Source organism: Gadus chalcogrammus, chromosome 15 (genome assembly GCF_026213295.1).
Source record: "Gadus chalcogrammus isolate NIFS_2021 chromosome 15, NIFS_Gcha_1.0, whole genome shotgun sequence".
NCBI classification, from domain to species: Eukaryota; Metazoa; Chordata; class Actinopteri; order Gadiformes; family Gadidae; genus Gadus; species Gadus chalcogrammus.
This window is the reverse complement of record NC_079426.1, coordinates 9,242,076-9,262,196: the sequence shown is the minus strand read 5'-3', so window position 1 is coordinate 9,262,196 and position 20,121 is coordinate 9,242,076. Positions and strand designations below refer to the sequence as shown.

At 46.8% G+C, this 20,121-nt stretch overlaps 1 protein-coding gene across 4 annotated transcripts; it reads right to left on the bottom strand.

Moving 5' to 3' along the window:
- Nucleotides 1-713: 713 nt before the first annotated feature.
- Nucleotides 714-20,036, bottom strand: ccar1 (cell division cycle and apoptosis regulator 1). Of its 4 annotated transcripts, none has more exons than XM_056610135.1 (27): nucleotides 19,945-20,036; nucleotides 19,269-19,430; nucleotides 18,731-18,909; nucleotides 18,465-18,629; nucleotides 18,248-18,295; nucleotides 17,672-17,704; nucleotides 17,371-17,579; nucleotides 17,051-17,177; nucleotides 16,504-16,632; nucleotides 15,744-15,933; nucleotides 14,901-15,069; nucleotides 14,130-14,285; nucleotides 13,497-13,722; nucleotides 12,886-12,999; nucleotides 12,359-12,525; nucleotides 11,173-11,383; nucleotides 9,732-9,815; nucleotides 9,388-9,573; nucleotides 8,309-8,500; nucleotides 7,807-8,112; nucleotides 7,263-7,398; nucleotides 6,542-6,627; nucleotides 5,761-5,907; nucleotides 5,052-5,172; nucleotides 4,169-4,351; nucleotides 3,229-3,434; nucleotides 714-2,932 (listed from the first exon to the last, which is right to left on the bottom strand). In XM_056610135.1, the coding sequence occupies exons 2-27, from the start codon at nucleotides 19,378-19,380 to the stop codon at nucleotides 2,852-2,854; spliced, it is 3,963 nt and encodes a 1,320-aa protein (XP_056466110.1). In that variant the 5' UTR covers nucleotides 19,381-19,430; nucleotides 19,945-20,036; the 3' UTR covers nucleotides 714-2,851. The 4 variants fall into 4 exon arrangements, with proteins under 4 accessions (XP_056466110.1, XP_056466111.1, XP_056466112.1 ...); XM_056610136.1 differs by having other exon boundaries at nucleotides 16,519-16,632; XM_056610137.1 differs by having other exon boundaries at nucleotides 17,371-17,564.
- Nucleotides 20,037-20,121: the final 85 nt, after the last annotated feature.

Below are 20,121 nucleotides of genomic sequence, written 5' to 3'. Positions count from 1 at the left end.
CTGCTGTAATTGTACGACGTAACTGAAATCTACTGAACAATTTGCTCCTACAACAAACAAAACATGTATTGGTTTCAAGTTCAGAAAGAAAGCAGTGAGAAGCTCATTTCTGCGGGCGTTGTTGTTGGATATAGGACAGCAAAAGCACAGGATTTCACTGCCATTTGCTATCCATCAAAGGGGAGAGTCTTCCTGGCTGGACACCCTATCCTCTCCTTTAGGAACCGAGTGTGACAACTCCCAGCACTGCCAGTTTTAGAGCGCTGGAGCCCAGGCTAAAGCAAGGGCCCTCAGCCAGAGAGGTATAAAATGTTCAGTGAAAACAGATACCATGATGGGGGTTGCAGAGTGACAGGGAGATGGAGGCCACGCTTAACCTGTAAACCAGGTGGACCTCGCTCACAATGAACTGGAACACAGCCAGATCTTTTTAGGCCAACAGCACTGGTGGTTTTGAAGGTAATGTTTGAAGGTAATGTTACATTTCACAATAGGGGTTCTTATCTTATTATTAGAGACCCAAAGACCCAAAGTGGGTCCCGAACCATCAAGTTAGAGAGGGTCATACTGACAATGCACATAGTTAGTGACAATTTCGTGTTGAAAGCATCATCCGTGTGACCAGTTTCTTGAGACAAAAACATTCAACCCATTGTTTTACAGTAATGCTCGTGGTTTTGGAGTAATACTCCTGATTTACAGTGATAATCGTTTTCATTTAAAGTGGTGGCTGCTGAGTAATATTCAATGTTGACAGTAACAGTAATATGATATCGGTTTTTTTAAAAGGTCCCTTGTGTTCCCTAGCTTCTTGCCAATATCCCCTTTTTGCACATTGACCGGAAGAAAGACTTCCTTTCCCACCCTGTTTTGTGTGTCTGTGTGTGTGTATGTCAGTCAGAGAGTGGGGAAGTGGCGAGAGAGAAGACAAAGGCAGCGACCAGCATTACATCAATTTCAGGAAAGTCCCTATGCCCCCATCGTCCAACTACTCCAAAGACTTAAAGCTCCTGGGAAAGTGTTGCTGGTGATGTCTCATGAGATAAAACGAGATAAAATTGGCCAAACACTTTCGAAACGGTCATTGCCTTACTAAAGGCAAAAAAACATTATATACATTGGTAAAAACTCTCTACGTCACCTCACCTCAGTTATATTGGATGGAATGTAGGCGATCAATAGGCCTATTCCTGGATCCATAGCATCATTGTCAGGGATTTGGGAAAATAACTAGAGTATACTTACAAAAATATAGATTGTTTAAATGTTGGTAATTGTCTCATACGGAATATGAAAACTGGTCGATTATACCTACCGTTTATTAGGAGCATAGTTCTGAAAGAGTTGACAAGGCAAACAGGCCTACTAAGTTTTGAGCCATCTGAAATTCTCAGTTTAGGTCAACGGTTGCCAAACAAAGACCATCACAGAACAGGTCTTGTTTGGGAAGGTTCTTTTAAGCAGTCCAAGTTTTGCTTGACAATCAAACTAACATGGTTAAAGATCACATGACATTTGCAGAACGGCTTAGAACGGCTAATTCCACCACACCTGGTGGCATGTCATGGGACCTTTAAGTCTCTATTTATTTACAGCAGTCATAACTGTCCTGTCTTCTCAACTTAACATACAAATGACAGTGTGTCTCTAATCTAAAATACGAGTTATTTGTTATAACAAGACATCAAATGTTTTTCAGCGCGCAGATCTACTTTTAAGTGAAACAAGTATCGATGTATTTAGGACGCTCATTATGAAGTTATAAAATTAGCTCCTGAGCAGTGCTGCCTCCAGCTGTTCATTTTGGGGCATTACACACTTGTCACCCCTGTTCATTTCCACATTATCGAAAGACAAAGCATGTCTAGTCACAAAAATATATATTGTGCGAATACATGGTGTTAAATGAACCATTTTAATCAAGCACAAGACATCCAAAGAGTACAATGTCAATAGAAAAATAAAAATTGCCTTCAACAGGGTCTGATTAAATTAGATTTTGGCTCTTCTTTGACCAACACTTCAAAACAATAAAATGTACAGACTTCAAGTGAATTTCAAAATATGAATCTTAATTCCTTCAGCATCAAAGAGACATTCATTAAGCTTATTGTTTGGTTCCCATGTAGTCAGTAGTTCCCTCCTCGTCAAACAGAAGATGAATTCTTCCCTTATAAAGAAGGTCTAAAAGTGTGAACACACCACATGACAGAACAAAGCCATGCTCTAGCCCAGAAGGGCCAGCAACAAGTAAAGTTTAAGAGGATGGATGTTTCTCGTGGAAAGGGAATCATGCATAGTCATGGCCTAAAGGAACAGGGCAAAACAGAGGAATTCTGAAAAGGTACAATGTGTTTATTGGAACACATTAAGTAATTTAACAGAACAGAATATTTCATGAAGTAGTGGGGTTTTTTGTGACACCGGCTGGAGCCAGCGTCTCATGATCCGCTGTTGAAAAGTAGTTTTTTATTTCTTTAAATATATTTTTTCTTGCAAATAAATATATATATTTTTATTGCTAAACAGGGAACCTAATATCTTGGCATCAAGTACAACGCCAACATACTGGCATAGATTTACATGTGGTACCTGATGGCAATGTCCAAGTAAAAAATTTAATGAAAATGTACTCATTCACACAAAGCTATGAAAAACCACAAATCATGAAATGAGCTTGAGTAAGTGTCATTTGAGAGAAAATTAGAACATCAATAAGCAAAAGAATTACTTGAATGAAACAAAATCTTAGTTGTGTAATCAAATCAAATGAAAAAAAAATCACAATAAAAAAAGAAACGAAAAGCGCTTATTTACAAGTAGGGAAGAAAAATTCACATCACAGATTCATTCAGTTGTCGCCGCCGTTGGTTTGAGCCGAGGGAGTTGGGCCCCTACTCTCTGCCTCAGGAGACCCCTCCGCCTGTGGGTCCTAGAACAGGAAGTAAACAAACAGTTAATGCTGATTCTGATGGGTAAGTTAGAGCAGTCCATTTTTTTCTGAAAAGCAGACATAGCTGCTGTGATTAACAGACCGTTGTAATGAAACATTTTTCAACCGTAGAAACTAAACTACTCATTTTGAGCGGAAGCAGTACAATCTTTAAAAAAAAAAGCAGTTTTGACCAGCTCACTGCCCATCTTCCCTTACATGTTTCTGAATTCCCCAACAGTCTCTTTGGGGATGAAAGCGTCTACTAAACGACCATGGGAGTAAAATGGCGTCACCTTTCCGAGCGTGGCCAGCAGCTCTTTGACGGCGGAGGTCAGGCTGCCGGCACACGTGTTGATCTGCCGGTGGTAGGTGGTCTTCAGCTCCTCGGTGGTCTTCAGGGTCTCCTGCGTCAGGCCCAGCGTGCCTTTCACCTCCTCCAGCTCCTTGCTCAGCGCCTTGTTGGCCTGCTCCATGCTGCCCATGGCTTTGGTGTCCTCATCTAGGAGAGCAGAGTCAAGAGACACGAGAACTCAGGTTTGGGTCCGAGACAGAGTGAGGGAGTGAGGGAACTAATGTTGATTCATTCGCTCACAAGCAAGGAGATCTAGTTGATCTAATTGAGACACTATTAGATAGGTATATAACCCCATACAAACACACCAATAGCCTCTAAATACTCCCTAATTCTAGGGGAAGATGGTGTTGTCTGGGCATGCATCATATTGGGATATTGCAATAAAGGGAATACTACTTCTTTTCATCTTCTCCTTCAAAAAAAAACAAAAACACATACAACTAAAAACCCTAGCTGTTTGACTATCGCATAGACATGCATTATTCTTTTCTTACAAATAGCTACTGAATAATTTAGGTTTAACATCACAGCATTGCGACAAATGAACCCCACACCAGCTCACCACTGATAACATGTCGGGTCACTTTATGGCAACAATCCCACATGGAGGGAGAGTCAGGTGAAAGCCGACCAGGCGTCTATTTAGCAAAACTCAAATTGAGCCAGACACCGTCCCGAGGGACGTCTGGCACAGAGTGTAGCTTGCAGGTTTGAAAGTATATTGTATCTATTTATTGATCTGATGCAAATCTGTGCAGATTCAGAATCTCCACAGATGGCTATGGTTAAAAGACTTCTGGAACAGAGTGTAGCTTGCGATACAAGAACATAAATCCACTGGCACACACACAGTATTCCATCTCTCTGAGGGATCGTACCCATCTTGGCGTCGAGCATGATGAGCTTCTGCTCGATCTCCTCCCGGGCCTTCTCGCTCTTGTCCAGCTTGGTCATCATGCTGCCCACGTCCACCATGGCGCCGTTGAACACGATCAGACCCCCGGACTCGCTGGACTCGGCCATAGGCGGAGCCGTCAGGGACGGGAGCAGAGCCCGGTTGCCTGGGAGACAAGGTTTGGTTGATCAGAGTTCTGGATGTAGCCCTTCTTCTGCCCGTATCGAGACCCCGTCGCTTCAGACCGTAGATATCAGTTATTATGGAGGGGGAGTCAGGTGAAAGCAAGACCAGGCGTTTATTTAGCAAAACTCAAATTGAGCCAGACACCGTCCCGAGGGACGTCTGGCACAGAGTGTAGCTTGCAGGTTTGGAAACATATCGGATCTATTTATTGATCAAATGCCATTCTGTGCAGACTATCCACAGATGTAGCCAATCTTCTCCCCATATCGAGACCCCGTCACTTGAGACCGGCGATAACAATTATAAAAGTTGATGTCAACAATGATTTCTACTACGGTCAATCGTTTACATTCTACACTTCCTCCAATTTTCGTATTGTTTCGATTTGTAACTTCATCTATTTTCTGTAGTTCTTTGCATATCGTTACTAAAATGTCCCTTAATAAATTAACTTTCTTGAACTTCTGCTGCTGTGACAACAACATCACCCATCTGGTATTACCGTTCTAATGGTTACTGACCCAAAGAAGCCCAAGCATATCAATTGAGTGTCAGTCATTCAAGAAACTTCACCAAAGATTCACAAAGCCAGTGGAAATAGAACCGAATATGGGCAAACTCCCTGGCCATGTTAACCATCTCTAGAAGGTCAAATGAGGAAGTGTGAGGCAGGTACTCACCCAGAAGGTGCTCCACCTGGGTGTCGATGAAGGAGGGCGGGGCCTCGTCTTTCCCCAGGTCCGTCAGCTTGCGGTAGTAACAGGACTCTTTGACCACCGGCTTATTTAACAGTTTCTTTACCTGGGAACGGAGCGACAGAGAAAGAGGGTTAAGTCATTTGGTGGAAAAGCTTGTGCTGGAGAAGCATGGGACGGAGGTCTATTTAAGGAGAGGTTGGAGGTTGCTTTCAGCATGGAAAATAAACAATCTTTCTTGTTCATATAAAGGTCAAAAGAGGACACGTTGGGTCACTTTATGGCAACAATCCCACAGAGGGAGAGTCAAATGAAAGACTATCCCATGGACATGCATGCTTTCCTCCTAGCATCTACCGAATAGTTTACGTTTAACATCATCACAGCATTGGTTCAAATCAACCCCACACCTGCTCACCACTGATAACATGTCGGGTCACTTTATGGCAACAGTCCCACTTTGGGGGAGAGTCAGGTGAAAGCGAGACCAGGCGTTTATTTAGCAAAACTCAAATTGAGCCAGACACCGTCCCGAGGGACGTCTGGCACAGAGTGTAGCTTGCAGGTTTTGAACTATATCACATATTTTTATTGATCAAATGCTAAATCTGTGGAGATTTTTGGAGGCTTAAAGGAAGAAGATATAAACAAGCAGTTGTGTGTCTGTGCGCGTTGAGTGCGTGATTGAGTGTACCTGAGCGCGGGAGAGGTGCAGCCCCAGTGTGTACATGATCTCCTCCAGGTCCCTCTCCATCAGGTAGCCACAGTGGCTCTGGTCAAAGTACACAAAGGCCATCAGCAGCTCCTTATTGTAGGTCAGCATCAGCTTCTTCTCCTTGTCCTGCAGGGGAGACGCCAGCCAACACTTAAGACCAACATACGACTGTTTTCTCATGGTGAGAGACTCGCAGTGACTCTGGAAGGAGCCGGCGTGGGCAGCATCTTGCTAGAGGATCGTTGGGGTTCAAACTCAGCTGGATGTGAAACCACCACTGGACTTGCCTGCCCTCTAATAATAGGCCCTTTTATGTAGTTGTTTTAAGCGTTCTATGCATTAATTACAAAAAAAGCCAATGGGGCCGAGTGCTAATTAAGAGGAGGAAGGATTTTGTTTCAGCTTAGAAAATAAACGTCCTTTCTAGGTCAAATATCAATCAAAAGATGTTGGGTCACTTTATGGCAACAGTCCCACATACAGGGAGTCAGGTGAAAGCGAGACCCGGCGTTTATTTAGCAAAACTCAAATTGAGCCAGACACCGTCCCGAGGGACGTCTGGCACAGAGTGTAGCTTGCAGGTTTGGAAATATATCGTTTCTATTTATTGATCTGAAATGCAAATCTGTGCAGACTCCAGACTCTACACAGACGGCTATGGATGGTTATGGTTAAAAGAGACTGCACAGATTACATGACTGTGTGTGGTTGTGAAAAGGCCCCAATATAGTTATGCTGCGTGTGGAAAACAGGAACCCACCTTAGAGGCCCTCTCCTTGGAGGCCTTGCCCTCGTCTTTGCGCTCCTCCTTGCGCTCCTTCTCAGTGGAGTCGTCGTCCTCCTTATCTGAGACGGGGAGAAGTAAATGTGGTCAGTTCATCACTCCGATTCAAGCGGCTGTATTTTGCCTCGTCTTTTGTCAAACTCTTTGTGGGTGCTGCATAAAAAAAGGGGCTACATAAATAAAGCGTTTATAGTCATAAGCATTGAGCGGGTGAAGTCTGAAAAACTAAGGAGACATTTGTAGGCAATGTATGAGCGTGTTCACAGTTAGTGTTTTGTTCCAGATTAAAGGTTGTATCAGCGATGCTAGGCCGAAACATAAATGATCACATTCATCTGATCTTTCCTCACGATCCGCTAGCTGCCCGCCCCATAAGCAGGCCGTCAAAAAAACGTGTCTCTGTAGGCAGCCTATGCTCCGAGATCGTACACAAAAACAGATGGTACTCCCAACCACTCAAAACCAAAATAAATAGTATTCCAACCAACCACCGACAAGGGGTGGGTGTTGTGGGGCTTTGCGCTGCGCTCATGATAGTTTTTACTGGATGCACGAAACACGGAAGGGAGGGGCGGGCTGGCTCTGTTTGGGATCTCGCTTCAAATACCAACAGAAGAGACGTCTCCCAACATCGCTGATACAACCTTGAAGATAATCTAAATCGAGCTACGCAGGCCTCGGGTACATGAAGGGCTACCATTGTCTTCCTCTTCGTCGGCGTCCTCGGCCTCCATGGGGTCATACTCCTCTGCGTTGGCCGTGCTGCCTTCATCCTCCCCCTCCTCTTCCTCACGAGACTCCTCCTTCTTCAGGTTCGGGACCTTCTCCTCGCTCTGGGGATGGCAGATGGGCAGGGGGTCAATTCATGCCGGTATCCGTTTTCATTGCTTCCATATCAGGATTCTGATGTTATTAATTAATTATTAATTGTTGATGGTACATCCTACAGGGGGTGCTATAGAGTATATTTGCCTGCCCTATGGTCGACCTTTCTAGGTCAAATATAGGTAAAAAGATGACATGTCGGGTCACTTTATGGCAACAATCCCACATGGAGGGAGAGTCAGTTGAAAGCCGACCAGGCGTTTATTTAGCAAAACTCAAATTGAGCCAGACACCGTCCCGAGGGACGTCTGGCACAGAGTGTAGCTTGCAGGCTTGGAAATATATTGGATCTATTTATTGACCAAATGCAAATCTGTGCAGACTCCAGAGTCTCCCCACCCACACGACGCGCTTACCTTCTTCTTCTCCTCGTCCTCCCTGGTCTTCTTCCCGGCCGGCTCCTCGCTCTCCTCCTCCTTCTTGATGTCGCGTTTCAATCCGCCCTCCTTCTTCTCCCCCACCACCACGACCGCCGTCGCTGCCGACGTAGCCGTAGCAGTAGCCACCGCCAGCGCCGTCACCGTCACCTCCTTCTTGGCCTTCTTCTCCTTGTCCTTGTCCTTCTTCTCGTCCTTGGCGGGCAGCGAGGCCAGGGCCTTGTAGATGCGGTAGCCGAAGTCCCGCTGGAGCATCTCGTTGAAGAGCTCGGCGAACAGTGACACCTGGTGGTGGGATCCGATGAGAATGGGGATCAAAAAACACACAAAGTATGAACGCAACAGCGTTCAAAGATAATTGGAAGTGCTCCTGGAAGGTAGGCTACCACAATGATTAACTATGTGTGTGTTGTACTACAAGATTGTAGTGTTGGGCTCTGTACCACAAAACATGGTAGCTTGGGAAGGGGGGGGGTCTCACCTCAAAGGAGTGCTCCTTGTTGTCCTCCAGCCGGTAGTCCAGCAGCACGCTCAGAGACATGATGCTGCAGTCGAACTTGCCGCTCTTGGCGGCCCAGTTGGGGTACACCAGGATGGTGGGCTCCTCCGGCAGCACGTAGCGCCGCTCCCGCCGCTGGCGCTCCAGCTCCTCCAGCTTCCGCCGCTCCTCCTCCTGACACGCACCGAGATCACACGCCCTGTTTAGAGCTACCGCACACAAGACGGAGTGCCTACAAGACGGATCAGTTCGCCTGATCGAAGGCTGGCTGGCATTACATACGGCGTCATCATGACTCCCGGACGGGTGGACCCTGATCTGGGACTTGGTAGTCCTACTGTGTAAGAAGGGTTGGGGGCACAGAGCCTGGGCTGGAAACTGAAAGGGCAGACTTAAGCCTGGTTTTCTTTTTGCTAGGGAGATCGAGTTGAGAGCGAGTGGATGAAGCGTGTTACTACAGTGGCAAGTCTACACGGCGTTGACTTGAAACGTTTTCACTACCTTTTTACAGTTTTCAACTGCTGGTCGAGTTTGTGTCTACCCCATTACACGCTTACAGATCCCTGCCTCAAACAACATGATTGGTTTAAAAGGTTTAAACCAGATCCCTCATCTGGAAGTGAAACCACCACCAGACTAGCTGGCCCTCTAATAATATGCCCTCTTTTGTAGTAGTCGTTTTTAGTGTCCGTCTTATGCAAGAATTTGGGGGCTGAGTTCTAATTATGCAGAGGATGTTGTTTCCGCATAGAAAACAAACAACCTTTCTGAGTGAAATGTAGGTCAAACGTAGACATGTTGGGTCACTTTATGGCAACGATCCCACATACAGGGAGAGTCAGGTGAAAGCCGACCGGGCGCTTATTTAGCAAAACTCAAATTGAGCCAGACACCGTCCCGAGGGACGTCTGGCACAGAGTGTAGCTTGCGGATTTGGAACCATATCATACCCATTTATTGATCAAATGCAAATCTGTGCAGACTCCAGGATCTCCACAGACGGCTTTGGATGGCTGTGGTTCAACGCGCCCACCATGAAAGAGCAGCCCGACCGGACCTACCTCTTTATCCTCCTCCTGCGGGAGCTCCTCCTCCTCGGGGACCTTGACCTCGGGTTTCTCCGGCTCCTTGGCCTCCTCCACCTGCTCCTCCACCTTCAGCTGCTTGGTGAGGCGGGCGATCAGCTGGGACTTGAGCCCCTTGGAGCTCAGGGAGCGACAGTCCAGCTCCTTACGGAGGTCGTTCACCTGCGAGGGGGGAGGAGAGAGGTCAGAGGGGGGGACTCTCCGGATTCAGAGAGACACAGGGATACTTTTGAAAAACTACATTTTTGAATTCAATGTCTCCAAGACTAAAAACTAGCCTGGAGGTATGCAAGTTCTTGTTGCAGAACAACCCGCCGTACCTTCATGGACTTTGGGTCGAGCTTATCCCAGTGGGTTGGTATGGTGACCTCCTTAGCATCTTCCTCGTCCTCCTTCTCTTCCTCCTTCAAGGGAAAACGATTCAGATGGATGGATAGATAGATGGAGAGAAAGAGCGACAGAACGGGAGACACACAGGAAAAAGGAGAGAGAGAGAGAGAAAGAGAGAGAGAGAAAGAGAGGGAGGAAGGAGAAGGGACAACACAACAGTCAGCACACACAGCTCCAGGCCTCCGGTGTGATTCAAAAAGAGTTGACGTGTGCAAAAAGCAGGGTCACATGATCGTGTCTGTCATAGTCTCTCTGCTGTGCTTTACTCCACTGCCACTGACGGATAACACAGGGAAGCTCTCCACTAGCTCTTCTAAACATAAAAATTAATTAAATTAAACAAATTAAAAAAGGAAATGTCCCCCCACAACCCCAGCGGCCAATCAATGCAGTTCTGTGGAACACAACAAAAAAAATAAAAAAAATAAAAATGACCAGGTGTGTCCAAAGGGTGTGTAGGTACATCAGGTGACCTGGAGCTGTTCTCTGAATGGAGTGTGAATGGGTGGGTGGGCCTAGTATGGTCTATGACTGGGTAGAGGGGGTGGGAGGGGCGGGTATCTTGGGAGGACTGTTCCCATAGAAAATAAGCCATTCGTCCAACCAACTGCAGTGGAAGAACCAAGTTCTACATGTAGCCCCAAAACAATAGCAAAAAAACCAAGTGCAGACAGGACACAGGACTTAGGGGTGGGGTCTGGGGGATGGTCACTTTTTCCCAAGTCAGCCGATATCAAATTGATCTTCTACATAGAAAACACACACTCACACAAACTAGACCAAAAACATTACGCCCTCACACAACTGACTCTACAGATTCCAGCTAAGGTTGAAACAATCAAAAATGGTTCCCAACACCAACATTTAAATGAAACCCCAATCGACTCTCAAACCCATATTTCTGAGAAAACCATTTGATAGCAAGCCACGTTTGATGGATCATCATCATAGTTATTAAAGGAATTAACGAGGGTAGTTTTCATCCCGTTTTAAATTGCGTTAAGAAAGCTGGAAGCTGTGTCATCAGCTGGGACCGCGTGGTCATTTTATCAAATGGATGCTAGTCTCTCTCTCCTTGGGACAGTACGTGTCTTGTCAGGTGTTGTGGGGCAGAGTGAAGGATGCAGACAGAGGAAAGGGGAGGGGCAGGGGACACAACAGCAGGGTAGGGAGGGCTTGAGGGCAGGCGTTTGATGGTGCGATAGTGTGTGCCTGTGTGCTGACGTGTGACATCTCTGTGTGCGAGTGTCTCACGTGGGTGTGTATGAGTGCATGTGGTGGTGTTTGTTTTTAGCTGTGTTTTGTGTGGTAATTCCTGTGCCTTCCTGTGAGAAGCGGAAATGAGAAGAGAGGGATTAGCGGGTTCAGTGCCTGTTCTCCATCCGCCTCCTTTCGCTCGGCCGACAGCTTCTCGGCCAGCTGCTCCCGGAGTCGCCGCGAATGCCCCTCCCACTCTGAGCGGGTAGGAAGACAATGCCACACATCCGGGAGAAACAAAACCACTGTCTCCACATGTGCGGGGACTGTCCGCCCCTTGTGACTCTCCTCCGGCCGGTGATAGCGAATCTCTGCAAAGCGATACCTGTCGCAAAGGAAGAGGGCGCATTGGAAAGAAACATTCTCGTCAGGACACAGAGAGATAGAGATAGGAAGAGAGAGAGAGAGAGAGAGAGGCAGAGGCAGGTTGGACGAGGACAAGCCTTCTATTCCCCCACAAATAGAGCTAGTCCTGTTTCCCCCTCCGCGCTTCATTACTGTCAGCCCTCTCTCTCCTACGAGTAAACAAACCCAGGCTGCATCTCTCCATCAACTAGCAGGGACTTAGTAGGTTAGGGTGGCCAATTTGACAATAAAAGCCGACATGACAGTTACAGAGGAAACAAAAGTACACGAATCAAAAACACGACCCCATCGGGTTATTCCCTCTCCGGCCAGCCAATTAGAAGAGCACTCTGCATCTAACACCAGATTATGGTATGTATGCGCTGTAGCGCAGGTAGCTGGTTGGGGTGGGGGGGAGGGGGGGGAGGAGTGGTTGTGAGGAGTAGAGACAGAATGAAAAGAACACAATGAAGTGGAGTTAAATATGCAAGATATTTAACCAGAGCCCATAGAACCACCAAACGACGACAACAACAGAAAATAATGGCGGCGTCTCCCGGTCTTCCAGTCCACTGCTCATCCAGCCACAGAGAATCATCAAGGCACGCCATCTTTCATCAAATCCATGTGTGAGTGTGTGTATATGTAGATTTATATACATATACGTGTGCATGTATAGAGAGGCAGGACAACACGCACACAAAAGCGACGACGCTTAAATAAATATAAAGTAGCAAATCAAAAATCACAGTTATCATTAATATGAAGAAGAACAGAAAATAGCAACCGGATGTGACGAAGAGAAGAAAAACAATCGCTTGCCGAAGTTATACATTCATGCAGCGTTTGAATTTTGGATTTTTAGCTTTGCCTTTTTTTTATTTTTTGCTTGCTTGCATCGATTCACGAGAGGTCTGACCGTGGTAGGGTGAGGTGGCGGACAGAAGGTACTTACCACTGGGTGCACAGACTGAGGTCTATGCCAGTGAGGGCCTTGCAACAGCGTATGGCTGTCTTAATGAGGACAGAGGGGTCCGTCTCCGGCTCGGCTCCGTCCAGGGAGGGGGACCAGTGGCCCCCGATGGCCATGGCCTCGTCCTTCCCCCTCATCCCCACCAAGAACTGCACACGGAGAGAGGGACGCACACAAGCAAATCAACAAAAATAATAAAAAAACGGTGATTGTGATGAACAGGACGGGATGAGAAACCAAAAGTAATAATTCAAAAAAAGTAAAAAATAATGATTTGGTCATGAGTATCAGAGGAGAGACTGAAGAGGCTATAGAGAACGCCCGTTGAGAAAAACATCCGATGTATTTCTTTCACAAACACGATGAGAATTCAGCGATGGAATAAGATTAAGACCTCACGGTTAGCGCTCTGCTACGCTACTCAAACCGCCCAGACGCCACCATTACCTCCCTCCCTCCCCACGAAGGAAGCACACGTGAGGGACGTGGGCGATGGGCGTGCGGTGTACCTTAATGAGTCTAGCCGGATGCTGGAAGGCATCTCGGAGTTCCTGAGGGTCCTCGGCCAGAGCGCAGGACTTGTGGTAGAGCTCCTCTAGACCGGGGTTAGCGAGCAGCATCACCTGCAGGACCAGACACGGACATCAGCCAGGAATACGAGCGCAAGGCATAGACAACAACAGGACCACGACTCCGTGAGCAGGGCCGTATTGTGACCGAGCCACTAGTTCCAGGCAAACTGGATAACAACCAGAGATAAAAAATGATACAACAAGTTTACTGGGTCCCACAACAAAAGTCAGGTGCTACTATTTTACTATCAAAGTGATCTAGCATTAACCCACAGCGAATTATATTTAATTTGTGGATGGGAGCCAGTAGGAGTTGACTCCTGATGCCCAGGGAGGCCTATATAGGTTAGGCTACGAACACACTGGGGAACTAATGCTGCACCTTTCTGCAGAGTCAAACACTAAACTAAGTTGAACCTAACACTACAACATCCAGCCCCCCCTACCACTCCACTATCTTCTCCCCCTTTTATTCCCTCGACAATTCGTGCTCAACCAGACCCATCGGGACACCGTCAAGTCTGACGTCAACCAACAGATGGTCCCACCTTGGCACTATAGGTGTGGTTGGCGTCGGGCGGGTCCAGCACGGCTGTGTTCTTCACCAGCGGGTCCACCTCCTTGTGCATGATATGGAAGTTGCAGTAGTTGCCGAACTGGAAGGGCCGTTGCAGGGGGAAGGCGTCCACCCAGGTGAAGACGGCGCCGAAGAAGTCGCTGGGGATGTACAGGCTCTGGTAGCGGCGGCGCAGCTCCATCATGTCGCAGTTGGAGCTTGAAGGACGCAGGAGGAAATACAAATAAGGCCTTTAGGGATGGGGCCCATCGTGGTGGACATGACCACGTCCACATGGGTCCTTTGCATGACGTTTTGCAGAAACTACAACTAATAAAACCAAGATTTAACATATTCCCCTCCCCCACATGTGCCACTCACTCCCTTCCACGCTTCCATGCAGATTTATGATAAAACTAAGACCTAAACCAAATCATCCTGAAACAAGCAAATTAAACTCTAAACACACTACCACAAAGGAAGAAGAGATAATCGCGCTCCTTTGCCAATCATCTGCCAATATATGGTCAAATGGGCTAGCTTTAAATAAAGTAAACGCCCATAAAGAAACACACCCTAGCACTAAAACAACGCCAACATGGCCGACGGCGTGTTGCCTACTCACCCGTCCAGGCTGAACTTGGAGAACTGGACCGTGTAGCGAGGGACCACCCTGCGAGGCCTGCGGGGCGAGCGCTCCCGTCTCGGGGAACGCTCCCTGGAGCGCTTCCTGGTGGGCGATCGCTCCCGGGACCGCCGACGCTCCCGCTCCCTGTCACGGCTAGACCACAAAGGAATACAGACACGGTTAAACGTACAGTATGGAACAATTATAATAAAGTACGTGAAATCTAGAGTGTGTGACTAGAGCACTAGCCTGCTAAACTAAGTGTGACTAGAGCAGAAGACAGCTAAACCAAGTGTGACTAGAGCAGAAGACAGCTAAACCAAGTGTGACTAGAGCAGAAGACACCTAAACCTTGTGTCACTAGACCACTGAACTAAGTGTGTGATTAGAGCACTAAACAGATTAACTAGGTATAACTAGAGCAGAAGACAGCTGAGGTGTGACTAGAGCAGAAGACAGCTGAACTAAGTGTGTGATTGGAGCACTAAACAGATTAACCAGTCGTGACTAGAGCAGAAGACAGCTGAACTAGGTGTGACTAGAGCAGAAGACAGCTGAACTAGGTGTGACTAGAGCAGAAAACAGCTGAACTAGGTGTGACTAGAGCAGAGGACAGCTGAACTAGGTGTGGCAAGAGCAGAAGACAGCTGAACTAGGTGTGACTAGAGCAGAAGACAGCTGAACTAGGTGTGACTAGAGCACCAGCCAGCTGAACTAGGTGTGACTAGAGCACCAGCCAGCTGAACTAGGTGTGCCGCGTTTCCCGACCTGCGCTCCTCCTTGGGCCGCAGGATGAGCTCGGGGCCGCGGTCGATGCGGTTGGGGAAGCGTGGGGGCGGTTCGATGCGTCTGACGGGCTGCGGCTGGGGCATCATCCTCACCGGCGGCTGGAGCAGACCCCCGGAGAACACATCCGGGGCGAACACAGGGGCCCCCCCTTCAGCACCACAGACGTGGAGAAATACAGAAACAACACTCAGTCAGTACAGGGAACGTTGTTTACAGAGTACGGTGGTATCCATTCATTTAGCCAATAATGGTGTCGACAGCAAAAAATTACCTTTTTTAATTATTATTCCCAAAATGGTATGTTCTGTGATGAGTGGTGTGTAATATATGCCGTTTAGTGGTCAACTTTATACAAAGAGTCCAGGTGGACAACACTGTGAGTGCGTACAGGACTGGCCATCTGGAGCACTGTATCTTATAATAGAGCGCCCTCGTGGGAATATAACACCTGGCCTGGCAGCGTTAACTCCAGGCTAGTGGCGCGAGACAGGACCACTGCATGTCGTGTCCCTAGGTTGGGTGCTACAATAGGGATCACTGCAGTCCCAGGCCAACACCAAGATTATAAACACTAAATTACTAAGTCAGGTCACGGCTAAAGCCCATTACTTATGAATGCTTATCTTTGTGCGAATGTATTGTGATCGTGAATGATGTCTGAAACTATAATAAAGAAAATGTGAATGACTTATCTAAGAATATATATATAAATATAAATACTTTACGGGACGGCTGCACCTGTGAGGTAGAAAACGAGGTCCTGGCTCAACATGGACCAACGTCCATCAACATCACCTGATGGAGGGTCTCCTGTCTGCTTACCTTTGGGCGGGGGCTGGGGCAGCAGGGGCTGGGGTGGGTTCTGCAGGAGAGGGGCCAGAGAGGCGGCAGACATCTGGGGCTGGAGCAGGGAGGGTGGGGGGCCCTGGTTGGGGACGTTGAAGGAGTTGGGGGGAGGCAAGGACTGCATCATGGGCGGGCCCTGCTTCATCATGTTGGGTGGGGGCTGGTTCTGTTTGGAGGTGGGAGGAGATAAGGGTGGGGGTCTGATGTTATTGTCAGTGTCCAGAATGACAGCTACCTGTAATTCTGATTTGAAATTTTTTGCAAAGTAATGTAGCAACATATTGAACCCAATGATTAAGAACGCAATAATATATGAATTCACTGCAACGTACAATGTTCCCAATCGCTGTAAAGCGATATCCACAAATTCTAATGAACTCCTTTCTGGACCACAGTGATTTGAATAGTGTATTTGGCTAAAGTACCAGCAGCAGAGTAACAGACAACCGGACACTATCACTATGCAGGCCTTTAGGACACAAGCCTTCCAGTGAGTTATCTTTTTAAATATACACGTCAAGTACATGAATGAGCGGATAGTGGGGTCAGGCATCTTTTTAGGCGATCCCCAAATGTAGGCTGCGGACACAGGTGTTTATACCTAGAACCCTTCGGTTGCTGATCAAACCCCCAGTAGACTATGCTGACCCCCCCCGCCCCCTTCAAAAACAGAAAGAAAAACAACATGTGGTGCAGGTTGGGCCCGAAGGCGGGTCTGAGAATGAGCGAGACGTGCCGGGAAAGGGTTTACGTTTTGCCGGTTATCCGGCGCCGAGTGCATGTCCGAGTACCGCAGCTGCATGGGCGGCTCGTAGAAGTTGCCCAGCTGCTGCGAGGCCTGAGGTAACGGCGGAGGCTGCTGATGCTGATTCAGGGTGAGGAGCGGGAACACACGTCAGCAACACACACACAGTTGCCATGGTAACCAACCACTCTTAAAAAAAGGGATCATCTCTACTAGGTCCCCAGGGACATGACAAGACGCTAGCCGTATAGACATTGGTGACATCTTCCTCAATCGTTTTGAAGCAGAAATAAACATGCAACTCACGGGTCAGTTAATAAGAGCATTGACTCTAGCTTAATATATTTATACATCCAAATCAATGTACACCATTATGCACTTTAACTGCTTTAAAAAGTGTGATTGCTTCTTCAGTTTACACAAATAATTAAAAAAACTGAAATGTCACTGAAAAATATTCAGCATATATCAGTATATTGTATTCGTTCTGGCCTAATTGACGTTCTCTGAAGAGGGAAGCCGTGTCGGGCATTCTGACCGATTGGTTGGAGAGCTGAGGTAAAGTCTGGATGCGCTGTGCGTTCCACTTGAAGGGCATGTTGGGATTGTAGACTGCTTCCACTAGGACCCGGTCGCCCACCTGGGGGGTCTTCCCTTTCACCGCACTGGCAGGACGAGACAGTAAAAATTGTACTTGCATTAAATTAATAAATCATACTTTATTATGTACATCACACCAGGCACGAAGACAAATTGAGTACATTGACTCATATCTCCCTACAAGCAATTGTAAAATCGATATTATTGGGTACACAGGCCATCTGTAACAGGAAAAGACACTACGTGTTCAAATGTTACCTAAGCTGGAAGAAGACGTCCTCGTCCACAAAGCCGAACGTGTCGTGGAGTTTGTTGACCACGCCGGTGAAGACACGCTGCTTCTGGGGCTGGGCCTGCGGTTGGTGGCTGGAGCGCGGCGTTGGATAGGACACCGTGATCTGGGCCGTCTGCTGATTGGACATGCCCAGGCTGGTGGGCAGGGCCCCCGAGGGCTGCGAGAGGGAAAGCTGCTTCTGTTATTGTGTGACCATTATGGAAGCACTGGAACAAATTATGTATTTACACATGATGCGTATTATTCCCCTAGTTAGCTCATTACCTGAGAAAGCAGGGCCTGCTGAGGCTGTGGAAGCTGAACACGGTGAGGGAGAGAGAGAGAGAAAGGAAAAACGTTCAACAGTGGATTGGCTACCATGGGTCAATCTTACCACAAAACACACTGCAATATTTTTACAATTCACTAGAGGCTTCATTGATTTTTTTTCCATTATCCTTATTAATGTGGTTGGGTGCACTTGAATGAATCAGGTTCCAAACAAAGGTAACATAGTCAGCATTATTAAGTACTTGTCTTATTGTCAACATCACTGGAAATGATGAAGATGACTACAATAGACAATTGAACCAAACTGTTTTAATGTTTTGCCGCAGTAATGCAGCAGGTCAGGCTGGACTCTTTAGTTATGGGATAAGTCACTTAAAATTTGTATTCCAAATAACACTTGGAATATGTGAAGATGGCAATACAGGTGGTCTAATTTTGGATTGATATAAATAACAATGTTTGGTGCAGAAACAAACAGCAGAATCCCATTAAGACCACTGTTTGACGAAAGATAATATATAGAGCACAGATGCAAATAGCACACCAGTGCCTAGAAGCGCAGTATTTTACCTGATGAGGGACATTGTACAGCTGCTGCTGTGGAGGTGGTGGCTGTTGCTGTTTGTGTTTTTTCAATTTTGGATTGATAGAAATCAACATGATTTGACATTAAGATCAAACACTCATTGAAATTGCTGACAAAATATAAGACATGATACAACACAAAAGTTATAATAAAAAAAACAGGAGCACGTACTTAATCAGTGGCTAAGGCAGCAGGTCTTACCTGATGGGGTACATTATACATCTGTTGTTGTGGGGGCGGTTGCTGTTGCTGATGTTGCTGCTGTTGTTGTTGTTGTTGTTGCTGTTGTTGTTGTTGCTGCTGCTGCTGCTGCTGCTGTTGCTGCTGCTGCTGTTGATACTGCTGTAGGGCAGTATTGATCTGAGACTGGAAGTGTAATACAGGACTTGTGAGACAAGCAATACATTTAAAACAAGACAAGCCAGTGAATGAATAGGTCACTAACTGGGGGCCGGCCTGTTACTCACCTGCTGCAAAGCTGCGGCGGCTGCAGCAGCTGCAGCCTGCTGCTGCAGGGCGGCGGTCTGCTGGGAGAGCTGGTAGTTTGCTGCAGACTGGTTGCCAAGGGAGGCGGCTGCCAAGGCGGACTGCGGTGCGTACATTGAAGGAGAAGCTCCTAGAAGCGATGGCTGCTGCACTCCGAGAGCTAAAGAGTAACAGAAAGCCGCCATACTTAGGAGTGGAAGGATACGTTTTAGGTATTATATTACACTTAGTTGACAGAGATTAAAAACAGTTAAAATGATTTTTATTATATAGTTATGCATAACGAATGCTTAACAAAAGATGACTTGGAGCTATACGCAAAAAACGTTAAATTATGCACCACCACGAATAAATAAAATATAGTATTCGAAATGTAATGCGTCTTGATTATTGTTATTATCATCACAATCAGCATACAATAGCACGTGCATATTTGACATCAATTTTTTAACACTGGCCGACCATTCATAATGTAAACGAAAGAGCACTGACCATAATCTCTTGGTGTCTGATACTCACAGTGTAAGCTGTTTAGGTCAAGAGACTGTCCAGAGTGGCCAGGCTGGGACACCGCACCAGTGGCGAACTGAGTCGCCCATGGCGGGTTCTTCTGCCCCCCGAACTGGGCCATGGCTCACTCGGGAAAAGGGAGAGTCTCCGCAGCAGCTTAAATGCTTCCTTCTTTAAAACAAACCCAAAGGCATACGATTAGCTCTTGCTGACACAGCAACCATGATAGCGTAGCCAGCCAAGCCTTCTTGCTACCTCAGCTAGTTAGCAGCAGCAATACGCCTAGCTTGTTAACTACTACGCTGTAGCTATTTATCAACAAAACAAAACTCCCAACTTGCAAAGCAGGACGACTAACGTAAAAAAGTAACAGCAAGCCAGTGCCTTTGTGTATGTATATATATTTATAAAAGGATTTCACCATGTAGAAATAAGACTACGCGTAGATGAGTCCGTTAGCAAGTAAACGCGCATGACTCGTGCTGGTTTTTGTTATCAACAACCTAGGCCCCGGCTAACCAGTGCTAGCCAATATCACGACTGGTAGTTGTCAATAGAAAACATTTTAATTGTGAAAATAATCCTGATTCAAACGTCTACTGCACAACAGCGATCGAAATAGGAATAACATCTCACAATAACCGATCTTCGATTAAATGTAATGATAAAAACGTTGGCTTCTTACCACACTGTCCTCTGTACCCGGCTGCTCTAGACATGTACATTGCGCATGCGCATACGCGTGGGAGATCAGTTTGCCACTGAGGGTTGTATGTCTTTACTGCTAAGCTTTTTAGGCCCGAAATTATTTTAACCCTTAAACATTATTACATTAGTACACGAGTTGGCAAGAATACACAAT